This window comes from Passer montanus, unplaced genomic scaffold (genome assembly GCF_014805655.1).
Source record: "Passer montanus isolate IOZ18808 unplaced genomic scaffold, ASM1480565v1 scaffold38, whole genome shotgun sequence".
NCBI classification, from domain to species: domain Eukaryota; kingdom Metazoa; phylum Chordata; class Aves; order Passeriformes; family Passeridae; genus Passer; species Passer montanus.
The window spans coordinates 479935-498846 of NW_024368596.1; the positions used below are offsets into that span (position 1 = coordinate 479935).

At 46.0% G+C, this 18912-nt stretch overlaps 2 protein-coding genes across 9 annotated transcripts in view; both read right to left on the reverse strand.

Annotated features, from left to right (window-relative positions):
- Window positions 1-5183: 5183 nt before the first annotated feature.
- Window positions 5184-18912, reverse strand: part of NONO (non-POU domain containing octamer binding) — a 15072-nt gene continuing 1343 nt past the window's right edge. Inside the window, exons 1-11 of one of the 8 annotated variants that reach the window (XM_039717634.1) lie at window positions 18472-18731; window positions 18140-18308; window positions 15409-15629; window positions 14117-14418; window positions 12170-12265; window positions 11100-11296; window positions 10167-10251; window positions 9025-9127; window positions 7827-7869; window positions 7401-7510; window positions 5184-6208 (exon numbers count right to left, since the gene is read on the reverse strand). In XM_039717634.1, the coding sequence (XP_039573568.1) occupies window positions 6071-6208; window positions 7401-7510; window positions 7827-7869; window positions 9025-9127; window positions 10167-10251; window positions 11100-11296; window positions 12170-12265; window positions 14117-14418; window positions 15409-15629; window positions 18140-18299 (1455 nt within the window). In that variant the 5' untranslated portion in view covers window positions 18300-18308; window positions 18472-18731 and the 3' untranslated portion in view covers window positions 5184-6070. Of the gene's footprint in view, window positions 6209-7400; window positions 7511-7826; window positions 7870-9024; window positions 9128-10166; window positions 10252-11099; window positions 11297-12169; window positions 12266-14116; window positions 14419-15408; window positions 15630-18139; window positions 18309-18471; window positions 18732-18912 lie in introns of those variants that run through there. The other 7 variants (XM_039717636.1, XM_039717635.1, XM_039717637.1 and 4 more) reach the window with 7 other exon arrangements.
- The window catches only part of LOC120506112 (basic salivary proline-rich protein 2-like), a 2182-nt gene continuing 1953 nt past the window's right edge, over window positions 18684-18912 (reverse strand). Inside the window, exon 3 of the mRNA XM_039717262.1 lies at window positions 18684-18719. Coding sequence (XP_039573196.1) covers window positions 18684-18719 — 36 coding nt within the window. The remainder of the gene's footprint in view (window positions 18720-18912) is intronic.

Here is an 18912-nt window from a genome sequence, read left to right on the forward strand (position 1 = left end):
TCAGGTGTGGCGAGAAACATACAGATTTACAGTCTTTGACCTTGCAGAATTCACAATTACAAAGCTATAAGGCAACTTTGGAGCTGCTTTAGGATTTATTTTATCTCTGTATTTGACCAGATCTTACAGTAAAGATCTTAAGAGTTTTTCACTAATCCTCCAAAAGCGAGTATTCTGTGTGTTCCTTGCACGCTGGCTGGACATACCCTGCGGGTGTCCCCAAGAGGGCAGGGATGACAAACACCACCCAGAAGGTGCCTGTGACCTTGGGAGAGCAGTTTGCATGGTTGGCCCAGACTCCAGCAGCATTTTGTATCCTTTTGCAGGTCGATGTGCACCACAGTCCGTCACAAATAGCTCAGCTCCCCCTTCTCTGGAATACATTAATCATGCAAGCATTCAGTGAGTTCCTCCTGCAAAACCTGCCTGCTGTTTTCATCTTATCTTAGGAAAACTCACATTGCCTAGCAGAGATTGTGGAAAGGGAGAAGGAAGGATGCACACACAGACTTAGACCTGACTATCTTCCCTTGTCATCACATCAGGGATGAAAATTGCTCTCTGGAAGAGCATTGTAATCACAGAAGAACACAAAGTGTTACTTGGGTCCCCTGTATGCAGAAGGGGTTTGCTGAGACCCGAGCATTCCCCCTCCTTCCCTTCTGGGACCCAAGAGTTTTCCTCTGCAAACAGGAAACCCTCCTGAGATCAAAGGTTTTACTTAATTCCTCTTAGTGTCTAAATCAAATATTTTCTTTGTGCTGTTCCTGTTTGCAGGGACAGCTGTTTCCTGGGTGCTGCCCTGACCTCCAGGAGCACACAGCACCTGGGACCATTTCTGTTCAGATCAGGGGTTGATGTAAGTCCCTGGCACTATCAGACAGTACAAAGAACAAGTCCTGCAGATGCCCAGGGAGTCTGCTCAGGAGTGAGCCCACAGGGGCTGCCAGGGCTGATGCAATTCTAACCCTGTCCTACAATGTTTGTTTAACCTCCTTAATCCCTCTACAAAGCCTGAAGAATTTTCTGTCATTCCAAGGGTATCTCCAGAGTTCAGAGTTAGGGTGAACTGTTGCCAGAATTCTGGAGCTTATCAGGGAGAAGACTCCAGATTATTTCACACTGTCCTGCCACTTTATCTGCAGCTCAGCTCTGCCACCCCCACCCATCAGCAACATCAGGCTTTTCCTTGTCATCTCCTCAGCAAGGAGCCAGCCCTGCTGCAGGGCAGGACATGCATCACTGTCACACCTCTTCATACCTGGGTCACCTGTGCACAACCTACACCACCCAAAAGCTGGCAGGGAAACAGGAGGGCAGTGGGGAGCTTGTCACACCCACACGATCCACGTGGCTTCAAAGCACTGTACTGGCCAGGTCACAACTGACCCCACAGTCCCAAAGGTGGGTAAAAAAACCCTGCTGGCATCCAGAGCCACTGCTTCGGTGACAAAGATCACTGGGGACCCAGGGAGCTGGGCAGAGGCCTGTGACAGGGAGTTTGCCATCCTGGGGGCTGAGCAGAGCTATAGGGTTTCAGATCTCCCTGTTCTTTCCACGAGCTGTCAGCAAGGCTGCAGCTGTCACCGACCCTGTGCCAGTGAGAATGTGGAGCTCAGGTTACCCTGCACACCTCAGAGGAAACACCACCAGGCTGATGTGGCTGACACATCTCAGAGATCAACAGCAGGTACCCCGGGGGCTGGGGCAACTCTGAGCTCTGCACCCGAGACAGGAATCGAGTTCCCAGCTGCCAATTAAAAACAGAGCCTGTTTGCTTTATGTACTCTTAATTCCACATACACAGATCAAAAAAGGAAGCAGAAAAAAACCAGAATAAATTATTCTCAAACCCAGCTGAATGTGTTTGCCCTTGAACAATCAGGGTCAGTGTAAAACAGCCCTGCAAGGTCCTGGGGAGAGTATGCTGGATACCTCCAGGGAGAAAAGCCAGCTCACCCCTGACCCTTCAGCCATTCAGGATGCCCTGATGTGGAGCCAGGGTAGCAGCAAGACACTGCATTTCTAAAGGATAGAGTAATTCCTCCACACAAAAGGCCTGTTAGGTGAAGGGATATCCCTGAAAAACATATTACTGCTATGCGTGCAGCAGGCAGGATTAATGTCTTATTATTTGGGCAATAAAGTCTTTCTCAGAAGAGCGTGTGTTGAGAAATTCTGCAGCAATTCTGCCATTCTTCAGATAGCACTGCTAAGGAGTTATGTAGCACCTGTCCAAGGGGTCTGCAATGCTTGTACTCAACAGCTCAGAGAACAGGTTTGAAAAAGACCAGAAAACTACCAGAAATGGGGGTATGGGCAACCTCTCCACTCAAGACCACTGCTTTTCTGCAGTCTGGAATCTAGAAAGTCTGGAATTTCTAATGCTGCAACACCTCAGTCTCACTGGAGAATTACAACTCACTGGAACCAGCTACCCAGCTGATAAGGATTTTCTGCCTGTAGTTCAGCCAGTGTCTTGCTCCAGAGGTAATTCCTTGGAGCTGAGTTACTCCTTTAGGAGTTGATTCACTGCAGTGCTCACTCTGAAGGCACATGCAATATTCCTCATCAAAAAGTGCACTTCAGTCCCCAGTTGGAACCAAAAAGAAGAGTTCAGTCTGTTCCTAAGACTCAATTTCATATCATTAGCTGCCATCCTGAATCAAAATCTGCTGGCTGAAATACCCTGAACTGGCACCAAGTGTGGGGTTTTAGGCTTTTTCCTTTTGAGGGTCCTGTTGCCTTTATAGTGAGGTCACTGTGAGCTTATTTAGAGCAGAGTGGCCAAACTGAAGTGAGGGAAAGTGCCCCCAAACCAGTGTTGTGCCTGGCTGAGCTCCTTGTTTTCTTTCTTTTTTCTTACATCTGGCACTAGGTACCCAAGTCACGACCAAGAGAAGAGAGAATGATGGCTCCTTTCAGCAAGGCCATAGAAAAATCACATTTTCCTTCTTTCAGCCCCCAAAGGTAGCTCACTGGAGAAGTAGTTCAGCACATGCCATCACTTGCAGCTTTCTGTGATAAATTAGAGCTGCTAGTGAGAGGCACCATGCCAGGAAAAAAAAAATGAAATGTTTGTCTACTGCTTTGGTATGACAAAATTATCCACATACCAGCTGGATTTTTCATTTATCTTTGATTCTTGCAAATGCACTCACTACTGCTGAAGAGGAAGCTGCACAAGTTGTAAATTCTCAAGTCCACAAACAATGGGGGTTTAAAGTTAAGAGCAAAATGGTAAAACCAAATTGCTCATCAATCCTTGGTGTGATACAAACTGATACTGGAGAGCTGCATTTTAAACCAGCTGATCAAATATGACCAATGGTTTATCCTCAAAAGAGTAAAAATATTTCATCAGTCTGCAATTACATAATAGCCAGCACTCTGGAAAGGCATGCAGAGGGGAGCATTCCCTCCTGCAGTGGCTGAGCCTCAGCACAGCAGTGCTGTGAACAGCCCAGCCTCAGGGCATGCACTCATTACCTGAACCAGGCAGTGCAAGCAGCACCAAACCCCAAAGTGCTCCAGCAGAGCAGAAACTGCGCTGGGGTGAGGCAGCCCTGCTTGCTCCTGTGCCCAGCTGTAAATGCTTCTGCACTGCAGTCAGCCTGTCCCTGACATGCCTCTGAAAACCTTAGTAAAGGTTTGCTTTACCATTTCCTTAGTCACAGGTTTTCAGTCTCCTCCTTTAAAGCAAATTAAGAATAGTTACCTTTGGGATCCATACCAGAATTTAGTTCTTTGATTGCTGCCACTGGATCTTTAATTTAGACATTTGAAATCTTGTTAGATGGGCTTTGAACAGTGCTAAATTCCTCCTTCCCTATGATTTTACACACCCTTTTCTCCCAGGGAAAGGCAGCAACCAGACCCATCCTTATCTTATACTTGCTCAGGACTGCTCAGCAGCAGAGTGATGCTGAACATCTGAGCTCTGCTGCTTCACTAGGACAGCAATTTCTCCTTGGGCTGCTCAGTAACACACAAGCCAGCTGAGCAACTGGCAGGTGAAGGAGGTAATTCAGATACCTGGATGTAACTTCGTGGCTTCTTCTCCTCATATTTCACACTTCAGAATTATACAATGTACTTGCCCAACAGCCATGGCACTAGTCAATGTCTGCCAGCCTCATTCCAGACACAAGCTGCAAGAACAGACCCCTCTTCCACAGGGCAACAGAAAAGCTAATTAGCATTCTCACTTGAGATTTTGCAACAGTGAGCTGTTCTAGCAGATGAGGCAGATGAAAAACATCACCAAACTCTTCATGCTTCACAATCAAGCTGATAACCACCATTAGATACCATATCATCTCAGCAAACCAGCTGCTGATGCTTTCAAATGTGGAAAACAAATTAAGAAAAAGAAAGAGCATTGGCTACAGCCTCCTTTCCATACATCTTATCTCATTCCAGGTTAACTAAAAGCCATCCAAAGAAAGGGGTAAATTAAACAAGGCTCCAGAGAAATTATTTCATCTTCCCCTGTACTTAAAGAGGACCAAACCCTAATTTAAGGTTCTTGCTGTGGCAAAACTAGCTATCTTAAAATGTTTTTATCTTTCCCATGATTTCACAATTTTTCAAGGCAACTTCTTGTGCTTTTAGGCTATAAAGCTTCCTCCCTCCACCCTTTCCCACCTAAATTTATTTCTAAGCTTCCCCCTTGGCAGTCTCAACTCTAGAGACTCAGTGTGAGAACAGAAGGCTCCTGTCCCTACAGAGTCCCTCAAGTATTACACCAGATAAATCATTACTGTTGCCACCAGTGAGTCCTCTCCTTCCTAGCCCAGAGCAGGAGTTCTGGAAGGTCCCAGCCACAGGCAGCTGCAGCACAGACAGACAACTCTGTACTCTGCACTGAGACAGGAATTGAGCTCCAGGTGACACACAGACAAGTCTTGCATGCCAGCTCCCTGCAACCACAGCAGACACAGCCCAGGAATGTCAGCAGCTCCCCTTCTGCATTCTAACCTGCTGAAGTTGAAGGTCACATTCCAACCCACAAATAAAACTTGTTCTGTGACAAGGAAAACGGCTAGAAAATCCTCAGGGGTTGAACACCCTCTTTACAGAGCTATGCAAGAAGAACTTTCACACCATAACCTGAAGCTTCATTAAATTCAATCCACATGTAGACATTAGTACTAAAAAAACAGAAGAAACAAGACACCAGATAAAAAAGGCTTAAAATCCACTTTAATAATGCATTCCTGTAACATTCCTCAGACAAACTCAAACTTTTTTAGTGGGACAATTACAGTTTGTGTTCAAACAGTTTACACTAAATGAAAAATCTTGTAGTACTTCTACACAAAGGACAGGCAAGGTTAGGATTATACAAACATTTGTTTCAGTTAAATCTTCAGCATGAGATACAGTATCTTTATCCAATAGATTGTACTTTACTACCAGTAAAAATAAAGAGATACAACACGTTATCAAAAAAATCCATCCAAACAAGAACCTCCCAGCCCTTCAGGCTGCACGACTGTCAACTACTTCAAAGAAACAAATGGTCCAGGTAAAAAGAGTAACTAACAAGTTAGGAGGGAAAAAAAATGAAAAAGAAACAAACAAAACCTCCTCCAACTCACTACATGACGTATCATTTGGAGCTATATAAATTTACAAAATCATGGGAGCTGCAAATGCTGCCCTGGTTCTCCAGAGACTCCCCTGTGCTCTTAGGCAAGGTACACTACACTAAAAAAATGCCAAGACGTACTGAAATTTTACCTCATTTAGTCTCATGATTTCAGCTGCAAATAGGAAACCTGGAATGGTCAAGGCATTAGGGTCCTTGCAAGATTTTACTGTTACTGAACCATGGCAGCCTCCCAGAATTCATTTTTTTCACTTTGAAATTAGGAATGCACCACATGAAATTTTCTAAAACCTTTACCAGTCAGACTGCACTCCCCTTGTCCTAGAGTGGCTTTACCAAAACAGGCCCCAATGAACTATCTGTAAAACATCCCCCCTCCCCCCAGGCTGCATGAACCCTGTGTGGCCTGCCAAGATCTCTTTCTCTGGGGCGTGTACAGGGCCTAGCTTAATCCTGTTAGTATCTGCGACGCTTGTTAGGGCCAAAATCCCCCCCTGGGTTTCCTCTGTTGAAGGCAGGCGGGTTCCCTCCCATGGCTCCAAGGCCTTCCATGGCTCCACCCTGGCCAAAGCGGTCTGGAGGTGGTGGTGGAGTCTGGGAACCAGGACGAGAGCACAAGAGGCAGGAAGAAAAACAAGGAAGAACAAAGGGCAGTTAAAAGCAGTTTGAGCTGATTGATTCCAATTCTACCAGGATTCCACAATTCCAGCTGACCTCACTGCAAACCTTCACCCCACCAAAAACATGCCCCAGTTCCAAACCTGCACCACTGGACCACTGCAGAACAAAGCTCCCTTCCCCACACTCCTGCATTCTGGGACTGAGTGCATCACCCCACAGCCCAGAGCCCTGCTGTGCAGCAGGTGAGGGTCTGAACTCCCCTTCCCTTTCCACTCCTGGCTTAATCTGCCCCCTTCATTTCCCTGTGTAATGCACATTCCCTTAACCTCGCTGCTTTGCTGTCCCTACCACTTAGGTACAGAAGTTTTTAGACAAATAAAACTTTCTTTGTGATAAAAAAAAATCTGTGTCAGAGCAGTCATGACAGAGCAAGAAGTCTGAGTAGGAATGTTTGCAGGAAAACTGTTAATTGGACCAGTTCATAAAAACCACTGAAGGAAGATGAACTAAAGAACAAACTTTACTATGACTGCTGCTGCTCCTTCTGCTGGTGACTGGAAGTGCTGACTCTGTGGGAGTGCCAATCCTCTGTGTGACAGAGGAATGACAAATGCCACAAAAGCCAGGGTCTATTGCAAAACCCTGCAGTAAAGTTTGAAACTAAATCAAATATGAAAATTTTAAAAAGTCAAACAAATAAGAATGAACACCACTGATTCTTAGCTTTTGACCTCCTAAGCAAATTAGCTGAACTCATTCTGGCATGTGAGATCAGGAGACAACCCTTTTCTGGTCATGAACAGAACACTCCTGAAAGCTTGGCTTTATGCCTACAACAATCTACTCTCAAAAAACTCTCAATTTAACAAAGTGGTTCCCATTAGGTCACTTAAAAACAACCACAATATTACTGCTAAGATCTTTCTAACAAGCATTTTAGCACTAGCTCTCTTGGAAGTAAATTAAGCCATTAGACTTGGCTCAATCTCCTGAAAATTATCAGCTAGCACCAAGGCAAGATTAACTTCTAAAGATTTTAGCAGGAGTGAAGCAACAGATCTGGGTGGACAAATAAGCTTCAACTTCAGCAGCTAGTGCTTAATACTGGAAACAACATAATATGCATTTTAGAGGTGTGCACAAAAAGCAGATGGAGATACACTACCATTCCCATGGCTCCATCAGGGATCATAGCTCCAGGACCAGCAGCAGGAGGTGCAGGAGCTGGGACATTGGTACCACCCATAGCTCCTCTATTGTTCATGCCAATGGTACCTGGAAAAGAAAACTGAGGAATAGTCCTGGCACACACACACAGTGACTGGAGTCTGCTCATCACCCCAGAGCCACAAAACATTGTTCCACACAGGGACAGAGTCCAGTCTATTAACCAGCTTTGCACTACCAGGTCAAGACCAGTTGATCTTGCTTTACAGCATGTTGTGTTTCCTGTCACATGAATACTTCCTCTTACTAGCCTGGGAGATTACTTTGACTGAGTTTCTAAATAAGAAGCCAATAAAATGAGATCACTAAAAAGGGTAGATTTTGTAAGGAAATTAACATGCCCAGGAACAAAGCATACTCTTACCTCCCATACCCATCTGTCCCATTCGCATGTCTGGTGGCTCCCTCTGGAAAGACAGACACTCATTTCAACTGATAATCAGGCTTTTAAAAATTTAATTATACAAACTAAAAGAGTTCTGAGGATTTACTACTGAACAATGTGTAGAAAAGTAATTCCCAGGGTACATTTCAAATAAAGGCAGGAGCAACCTTCATGTGATAGCTGCTGAATGAATAGGTCTTATTTTAAATATCTCATTATAAAAGGTTGTTTTTCAGAATTATAATAAAACATCCAGCAGCAAAGCTGCCATGCAGACTTTAACAAAGACATCTTGATGGAAAGATGTGCTAAGCAGTAGTAACACATTAGATAGAATTAGTTTTGCTACTCCCTCAGCATAGCTAAGAAGCTTTTCCTGTTGAAAAGAATGCAAGCTTACATAAAGACATAGTACTGGGTCACTTGCATTAAAATACCATTTAGTGAGCTCAATTTCTCTTTTATTAACCAAGCATCAGAAACACCTATCATGGATTTCTCCCACTGCAAAACCAGGGGCACTTCAGTTTGACACATATTTAGCTGTTTTGCCTAGGGGCCAAGCTGCACTAGTAAGCATTGAACACTTACCCCCAGCTGCACCAATGCCTCTGCACCACCTGAACAGCCCTACAGCTGCCTCCACAACAAGGTGGCTGGGACTGGAAACAAACTGCAAGGCATTTTTCTACAGAACTACAGATACTGTTATTAAAAGGCAGGTTACCACCAAGTTACACTACAGAAAAATACTTGACCAAGTGACTTTTAAGTACAAGCATATACCATGCCTGCAGCAATGCCTTCGGTTGGGATCATTTTATTGTGACTAAGACAGACTGCAAGCTAGGGATATTGCCAGTCATAATCATAACAGCCTTCTGCTGCAGTGCTTCAGGACAGTGTGTGTGTTGTTGTTAGAATAGAATTAGTCAGCCTACATTTTTTCTGAACAGCAAGACAGCTACAGAGGGTCCTACATGAAGAGCAGTGGAACAGAACGGGGAGATTTACAATTTCCCAGCTAAACTGTATTAAGATTGGAGGGAGTCAATTTAGGGCAGAATGCTACTGATGTACAGTCCTCCAACCAAGATGAAAATTGCCAGAAAGCTGTGCTGTGGAAGGGAAAACCTGTGAGTGCACAGATGTAATGGAAAGGTAGGAGCACTCGTACCGCATCAGCAAAATTCCCTTTAAAGCCTTCCTGCTGGCGTCTCATCATCTCCTCCTGCTGCCTTCTCATTTCCTCCTCACGGCGCCTGCGCTCTTCCTCTTGCCTGTAAAGAAAGTCCAAGGATGCTCAGCACAACAAGCACCAACCATCTGTATCACTGTGCTGCAGTGCTGCCTCATGGATCTTCATTGGAAACTTTACACTTCAAATTTTCAGTTTTGAGAGCTCATTTGAAAAAAGAAAAAACCACTTGTGTGTGTGTCTCATGAGGAGCAGCTGAAGGAGCTGGAGAGGCTCAGCCTGGAGAAAGAGGCTCAAGTGGGACATTATCAGTCCCTACAGCTGCCTGACAGGAGGCGGAGCCAGGTGGGAGTCAGTCTCTTCTCCCAGGTAACAAGTGACAGGACAAGAGGAAACGGCCTCAAATCACACCAGGGAAAATTTAGATTTGACATCAGGGAAAATTTCTTCACCAAAACAGTTACAAAGCATTGGCACAGGCTGCCCAGAAAGTGGTGGAGTCACCATCCCTAGAAGGATTTAAAGGATGTGTAGATGTGGTGCTTGGGGCCTTGGTGGGCTTGGCACTGTTAGAATTACAGCTGAACTCATGATCTTAGAAGTATTTTCCAACCCTACGTACACAGCAGCTCCCAAATGCATGCTGTCTACATGCAATATCATGCATCAAGCCTGACAGCTCTCAAGCCCTTTTTATTACAAATAGTCTGGTAATCTTCCTGGAGCTTCTCAAAACAACCCCAAGACAAGGAAGTGCTACAATGGAGAGAGAAATCTGAGATCAAGTTACCCTCAAATGAAAACAGAGATGCTGGAATGGGATTTCCCAATCTGCAGCACTGGAAGGCACTAAACCATAGGAGAAATTCTGATTTTTCTAACTGCCTCATAAAGGAGCTTAACTGAGAGAGAAACGTGAAGAAGCACATACTAATCAATGGAAGAAACTTCTAACTCTTCCATCTTAAACCAAGTGTACACTCTTCCCGATGAACAAAAAAAGCCCAAAGTAACAGGCACACTTGTGGTAGTAATTGAATTGTCACAATGAACAATTAGGTGCAGTGAAGAGATGTTTTATTCTGCTCTGGATTCACAGCATTTTACAACCTCCCCCTTACCTGAGTTCCAACTGTTTACGTTTTTGTACTTCTTGGTTATGCAACTCCTCCATTCTCCTGAGCTCCTCCTGGCGCCTCATTAAATCTGGGTAAGACAACAGTAAAAATCACAATCAGACTCATCTCCCATGCCACCTCTTATGAATTCCTGAAGTAGAACTATAACATAGAAGAGAAAAAGATAACAGAGCCTTTACCAATACAGTAGCATCTCCCCACGTTAGGTCTAACAAGACTCAGTGCCAGGTCCTGTCCTGGGTCACAGCAACCCCCTGCAGCTCCAGCTGGGCAGAGGGGCTGGAAAGTGCCTGGAGGGAAAGGCCCTGGGGGTGCTGCTCAGCAGCAGCTCAGCAGGAGCCAGGTGTGCCCAGGTGGGCAAGAGGCCACTGGCACCTGGCCTGTCCCAGCCATGGGGTGGCCAGCAGGACCAGGACAGTGACTGTCCCCTGATGGGCCCTGCTGAGCCACTCCTCAAATCCTGTGCCCAGATCTGGGCCCCTCATGACAAGAAAGACCCTGAGGGGCTGGAGCGTGTCCTGAGAAGGGAATAGACCTGGGGAAGGGTCTGGAACACAAGTCTCATGAGGAGCAGCTGAGGAACTGGGAAAGGGGCTCAGCATGGAGAAAAGAAGGCTTGAGGAGACTCAACTGCTCTACAAGTGCCTGAAAGGAGGTTAATGGTTGGACTTGCTGATCTTTTCCACCTAAGCAATGCTACCATTAATAATATATAATAATTCCATTTATATTAAATGGAAAATGAATAATTTAATAAAATATTAAATAATTCCATTTATTTGCTGCCACCATGCTTGGTTACAAGAGAAGCAACCACCACAGCTTCCCTTCAGTGGTCTCCAGCCAGTCTACTGAGCCACCCCCTCGTAGACAGTGCAGGGCCCTGCTCCCACCCTGTGTTTATTTATCTGGTACCTTGCCTCATGAGCATCACTTGGTGCTCATGGCGAGCTGCTTCCATTTCCATTTCCAGCTTCTCTCGAGCTTCCTTGATGTTGCGATCGACTTGTTCCTGCTGCTGCTTCTCCATCTCTATCAAAGCCTTCCAACGCATGGCATACTCATATTCAAAGCTGCCAGGCTGTGCAAACCGAGGAGGCTGCTCACGCTCCCTGTCAAACAATGAAGAGCTAGTGAATGCTTCAGGAGAGCAAGGAGGAAGCAAGAAAACTCCATTTGTGTGTCAAACGCAGCAGCAGACCCCAGTTAACCATGCCTGAGACACCAGTTTGCTCCTCAGGCATCATCTTATTCCTGCACAGAAACTGTCCTCCTCCATAACAAGCAATGACACTGCTTTCATAAGACACCAAGAGATTCTGGGTAGAGATTCAGAAATACCCTTGAAAGCAACAGCCTTTGCTCCTGCTGCACAGTTTATGGACAGAAACAAACACTGCCCAAATGTGCATGTTATTCTCACTCTGCACCTGTAGAACAGGACTATTCCTAATTCCGCCTCCTGAAGCTCTCATCTTCCTTACTTGAAAAATTCATGAGCTCACATGGTTTGCTAATGCCAACTGCTCAGATCACAGGATTCTTACCCATACTGGGAAGCCTTCTAAGACTTATACCTTTTTTTTAAGTCTTCTACCTGGATAGCTCTACAATCTCCTAATGCTAGTCACATAATTCTTTAAATTTTTACTGTGGGTTCAAATGTTTCCTACAAAGCCTTTCTGTAATACGTCCCAGGGAATCTCATGTCATCTATGTTATCTCAAATTGACCTAATTTTTTTATTCCAACAACTGAAATGGACTTATACAAAACATGTGAAGGCTGCCAGTCTTATCCAGCAGTGTGGATTCAAAAATCACTGTTTTCTTTCAGCCAATCATGGCAAAAGAAGAGTAAATGCACTCTCCTTTCAAAGTCAGGTCGCATTTATGGAAAAAAAAGGAGGATCTGATGAGCCACCCTTCTAAGAATAAGACACTAGCACAGGCACTCTCCTCTCCTGCTGCATGCCAGGCACATACTTGTGATATTGCTGGTTTTTGATGACTAGTTTCTCTGGTAGACCCTCCTCATCATCATACTGATCCATGGGCTCCACAGTGACAGGGCGAGGGAATCTGTAAAGAAAAAGTGAGATGCCTTCACGAAAATTCAAGAACAAGCTTGCAGTTGTGGAAAGCACAACTTAAACTTTTTTCTAGAATAGAAGTATAACTGTAAGTCAAAATAGTTGTTTAATGCAAACCAAAATTGTACTGGAAGAGTAATACTTTTAGTTACTTGCTTCAAATTAACAGCTTAACTGGAATCCTGACATGCTCCAGCAGGATCTACTCAGCATGAACTCTTGCCTCTAGAGTGGCACAAGTCCATCTGCCTTTTTATGGCTGTCTAAAGCAAAGAGTCACTCCCCACTGGAGGCTGCAGGCTGTACCATCCAGTCATCCTCTCCTGGTGAGGCCACCAAGTGCTATTGTTGCTTGGCAACAGTGCTCTAGGAAGGTCCACTGGGCCCTTGTCTGAATTTCCACCCCCCGGGGAATCCACTGGTGCACTTCACAACAGACACTGCAGATGTGCTTCTGTCTTCCTGGCTTCTGCTTGCAGAATATTGACCTGGTCTCTGAATCAGCTCCCATGAGCTCCTCAGTCCCATGTGCCAGGGCTGGGGAAATGAAGAGAGGTGATCCTGTGCCAAGTGGCAATGGGTGCCCAGGCTCCAGCAGGAAGGCAGGATATGGAAGGCTAAAATCCATTTCCTCAGCTGAAGATCCATAATGCACTTTCACTAATAATCTTATTTTTTAACATCAACAGATTTCAAACAGTTTATCTAGCTTTCCTGTCTTGAACTAGGACATACCAGAACAAGTTTAATCAAAACCAAACCAGAACCAGAAAGGAACAATAGACTTATTTGTGGTCTTAGATACCAGAACCTAATGTACTGATAACTATAAAGAGACTTAATGTTAACCTTAGTTATGCATTGATAGTGATTAGTTTTGCATGATCACTTTTAAAAATCTGTTTTCATGGTTCTTTCAGGTATAGACTTCTGACTCGGCAAAAGCTCCCTAACAGTAATCCTCCTGTAGACACTACTCATTATGCTGGTTATAGAAGCATCAAGAAGCATCAAGGAGAAAAACAGGTATTAAATAAAAAGCATCAGGGAGAAAAACAGGTATTAAAAAGAAATAAGCAAAACCTGCTTTTTGAAATGGAATGTGCTTGTGTACAGCTGTGCCACTGCAGATCCACAGGAGGTGAGAAGCATAAAACTTGAAAAAATTACTTTAAAAATGAGCAATATAGCTCCATTTCAGGAAGTGTTCTAGTCACAAATTCTAGGAGCATAATACAAAACAGAGTAATTTTTTCCAAGAGATCAGAAATGGTTCCCTCTTAACAGAGCAACAAGCTGCTTTGTGGAATGCAACTGGAATTGGTCATTTGCTTGAGCACGTTCACATAATTATGAGAACATGTTTTTCTGCCTTATTACATTCAAGCACAGGGATAACCATTTACAATGGTGAAAACTCCAAACAATCCAATCTGAGCAGCCTCTCCAACAGATCCACGCCCATAGTGGCTTTCCACTCCGTGGAATCCCATCCCAAGACTCTCCCCCCTTTAGTGACCCAGAGTGTACAGTTAACACACTTGCACTTTATTTCCAAACAAGTTATATGGATGGTCTCTGAAACAGGTCCTGCTCTTAAAGGCTGCTTTAATTGCCCTAAGGTTGTTTCATGGAGAAGTTTATTGGGAAGTTTTATGCACTTACCCCATTAGCAGCTTCCCTGAAGAAAGTTTTCAGACCTGAGCTTCAGCACAGACTGTCTCTTGTTGGAACAAAGCTAAATAAAATTCTCCCCAGGCCAATCCCCTAGCACTTTGTGCCCCATCTGTCCCAGCATTCACCAGCCAATGCCACCCAACCTCTCCCCACGCACACTTACGTAGTCAGCAGGAAAGACCCATCACTACATCTATCCAGCGCTTTCCTAGCAGCAGGCTTCCCTGAGAACTCCACAATGCCTTTGCCAGAGGATCGTCCTCTGTCATCCACAATAACCACAGCCCTTTCCACCTGGCCAAACACCGAGAAGGCTTCCTCCAGGAGCTCGTTGGACACAAACTGAGGCAGGTTCCTGACTGTCAGTGAGGCGCTGTGGCAGGCGAAGCGCACGCGGAGCTGCTTCCCACGCAGAGGCATGTTGTCCAGTTCCACCTTGGCAATCTCTGCCAGAGTGCGAGTTTCCTGCAGAGAAAAACAGCCTGCATTAAAGCTCCCAGTAAGGCACGGGATTAAGCACAAGCTTATTTCTCCACAAGTACTTCTGAGAGAAATAAATGATTCCCCCGCAGCTTGGTAAGAAGTGTGCCAAGAAGCACAGCTATTCCCTACCATGAATGACTGAACAGGCAGAGTTTGGGGGTGGGGAGGGTGAGAAATATATAACAAATACCTAAGTTTAGTGCAACAGCTAGTGTGAACTAAGCAAACAATGAAATTTTCATTATGACATATTATATTAAGGCTACAAAGGCACCTTTTTTTAAAAACCAAACACATTAAAAAAACCAACCAAGATTCATCTATTAACCCAGTCTGATAAGTAAATGCTGACAGTATGACAATCTGAGAAAGACCTTCTATGCCACTTTCACACCTTTCCACTCATCTAAGTAACTACCAAGCAGCTGCACTACGTGAAAGTGGCCCAGATAAGGGTGTGGGAACCTCATCCACTCACCTCAGGGCTTCCACAAAGGTGGTGCATGAGCCACAGAAACCTGAGAACCACTCCATGGTGGTAGCTACTTCCCCTTCAGACACACTTCAATGTGATCATCTAGAGATCCCCTAGCCCAAGAGCATTCATCACACCAGAAATGCTGCATGACAAACTATGCCCATAGGAATTCCATATTCCAGAAATAGAAAAGTTCACATTGTCTATAACAGCATCACATTCATGTGGAGTTTTTTTTCCTGCTTTCTACCAGCTGATTTCAGAATAAATTTATCAGATCTCTCATAACTCCTGCCACAAGTTGCATAAATTCACATCTCTCTTAATAGCAAGCCCTAGATAAATCACTTGGAAGCTAATCCCATACTCCAGGTTACTAAGATCATCAGCAGGTGTAATCAGCAAGACATCTGAACATGTACTACTTTCAATTAGCAACACTGCTCCACTGTGAGCCATCACCACAAACCTCCCCAAAGTGCCAAGTCACTCACCAGCCTGATAAAACCAAAGCCTTTGTCCTTGTGTATGAAGACTTCCCCTGCCTTGCCATACTTCTCAAACAACTTTCTCATCTCTTCCTCTGTAATATCTGGGGGCAGATTCCCCACAAAGAGGCGGCTTCTTTGGGTGAAGGTCTTTTCACCAGGTTTCCGGAAATTCTTCAGGTCAATGGTCAGGCCTTCATCTGAGGGGAATAAGGTACACAGCTGCTCTACAGTTGGGGGGATAAATTTTATTAGGTTTCATCACAGTGACCACAGAGACACAGGATAATACAGGCAACACACATTTTGCTCTTAAACCTCTCCAGCCATCTCTCCAGCAAAGAGGGGGTTTTATTTTAGAATGGCCCCACAGCTTTTCTTAAAGAAAACTGAACATCAGTACTCATTAACACAAATGAGTGACAGTCTAGAACTGGAGAAAACAACACACTGCAACTTGAAATAACATCAGATATTTCACTCAAACTTTTTGAGATCTGGTCAAGGCAAATGGCCCACAAAAAAAAAATCAACTGCAGTCACAACACAGGATTTTGCTATTATGACACAAATAATTACAGAAAAGCCAAACTTTAGCCAGAAAACAGACTTTTACTCAAAAACACACCAAAACAACTCCAGATATCTAGAAAAAAACCCAAAACTAAAATAAGAGGAAATTTTGTTCAGACAGATAATATTCTATGAGATGGGTTCTGGAGTATGGGTTTCCAAGCTGAAGAGAAGGCTGGAATAGTTAAAATAGTGGGGACAAATACCAACCCAAAATTAAAAAAAACCCTGCCATATAGGTGAACCCTCAGAAAAATTACAGGATTAATTATAATAAAAAAATCACTATTTGGTAAGTTCTCCTAGAAGGGATTTTTAAAGTTGGAAAAGACCTCTGAGATCAAGTCCAAGGTTAAAATATTTTCTGAGCTATCCAAGAGAAATAAACACAAACAGTAACATTCTCAAATCCCCACAGGCATATACAATCTTTAACCCTTAGTTCAGCAAGAGCCCAGCATGATCCTGAAAGCTTTGTCATGTGCCAGACACAGGGGTGGATTTAGCATCACTTTATCACCCTGTCCCCCATTTTCTTAAACACACATGGAATTTCACTACACAGGAAACAGAAAGCAACTCCTTGGCTTTGCAGAGGCCACGAGCCATGGTCACACACATGAAATAAACTGTGAACATCAATGGCTTGATTCCAGTTACAAAACAAGGCACTAAATGAGAAAGACTGTCCATGCAAAGACAATGCAAGGACAACCCTCTGATAGGAGTGAGCACACCTCCATGGCCAGCACTAAATAACCAGACTGAGAGTGTGCCCACAGAAGGGCAGGGAGAGTAACTTATGCACCTCACACAGCAAAGGTGCAGGAGTGAAACATTTTGCCTTGTTCACAGCACTACCATGAGTATTTGGGGACCAATTGCAAGGGCTGTGGATACAACACGAGGTAATTGGAACAGAGTTACACTCAGGGGAACACAGAGTACCACTGTTCTGCCTCAGGAGATCATGCAAGGGAGTGAGACACAGTCACTCACTCAGTACGAGCTGATTCCTGTGGGAATTCCACAGTACAGCTGTACTGTTATTGTTTCCAACCTGACTGGAACCGGCTGCTCTGCCACTCTTGTGTGTTATTGTCTGGGAACTGATAAACTCCACCACTTGACAAAAACACGCTGGATTTTTACCAGCCCAGTATCCCTGACACTAAAAAACTCCACTCGGAGGAATCACACAAAGTGCACAGGTGACTCCTGTACATTTTTGTATTCGACCGCCAAAGTGTCCAAACTTAAAAAAAAAAATCCACATCTAATAAAACTAAAGCACTCTTTCCCTATCCCAAAATGCTAACGGAGATGTCTCGCCAGTTCTGCACCATCAGGTTAGATCAGTTCAGGCCCCCGAGGCATTAACGCCTTCTGCCCCAGCCCACAAGCACTGCTCCACACTGCCCAGGAAACCGGGACACCCGCTGCAGCAGAACGGCTTTCAGCAACTGGTACTGAATGCTCGGTAAAACTGGGCATCTCCTGGCTCCTCATTATAAAAAAAAAATAATCAGTCTTAAGAGGTGCCTGCAGATCGCTGCAACAACGTTCTCACTACAACATAACCTCCACCGAGCCTTCCTCCTGTAAAATCTAGTAACTGCTCTAGCAATCAAGCTTCTGAAGTTTCTAGTTTCCTAAGAAAACCTGTACTGAGAAGCCATCTGTTATGCCCGGGGAAAAAACAGGACCCAGACAATGAACACAGAGCTTGTTATACTCGCGGCGCTCACAGAGACACTGACAAGAACGCACTGACTTTCAAACTGTGAGCGATCTTTTCCTGCGATTTTGAGACAAAGACACAACCTCTATATCGCCTGCCCTGGTTTTGGGAACGCAAGAAACTCACGAGCACAAAAAACTTATGAACAAACGCCACAGGAGTCGCGTGTACCTCCGAGCGGACTGAGCAAAACCAAAAGAAAACCCACAAACACAACCCAGGCGCAATTAAAACCGTAGCTTCCAACAGGGGGAAAAAAACGGATACAGCAGGAGATGCCACAGCCTGCTGGGAATCTAAGGATTTATTGTTTTAACACGGAAAACCGGGTTTCTTTTGTTCCTGCCGGGACCTGTTGCAGCCCCGAGGGCCGCAGCTAACGCGAGGTTTCCCGCGGCACCGGAGCGGTCGCTCAGCGCCTACCCAGAGCGGGGCCGGGCGGGCCCCCGCGGCGGGCCCGGGACTCACTCTGGCTGTTGGCCTGCTGCCCGTTCGCGGGGATGGACGGCGGCGGGTGCTGCTGGTGCTGCTTGCGCGGAGCGTGGTTCTGCTTCTCCATGTTGAACCCCTTGTTGCCCTGCATCTTGCCCACCTAAAAGCAACACACGCGCGGTCGGGAAGGGGCCCCGAGCTCGGTCCCGGGCGGCTCCCGCCGGCCCCGCGTGCAGGGGCGGGGCGGGCCGCGCAGGCCGCGCCGGGCCCCGGCGGCCACGGAGCGGGGCCGAGCCGCGACCCTGCCGCCCCCGCGACCTCACCTGGCGGCAACACCGGACAGGGACACGGACACCGGGACAGGCACCGGCCCCGGACACAGACACCGGGACGGACACGGGCACCGGGACCGCGGCGGCCCTGAGAGGAGAGCGCGCGGCCGGAACTCGCGCAGCCTAACACGGCGCCCCTCTCCCTGAGCTCCTATTGGCCACCTGGCGCCCGCCGCCGCGCCGCTAACTGGCCAAGCCCGCCGTCACTCACAGCGGCCGCCGTAAGGGGGCGGGACCTGCTGGCCGTGCGCGGACCCCATTGGTCAACGGCGCGGCAGAGCGCGCTGCCAATCACGGCGGCGGGCACCAAGCTTGGGTGAGAGGCGAGCGGGGGACAAAGGGAGCGCCGCGAGCCGCCCCGCGCGCGGCGCGCAGGCGCGGTGCGGGGCGCGCGGGGGCCGCGCGCTTTTAAAGGGCCAGCGGCGGCGCCGA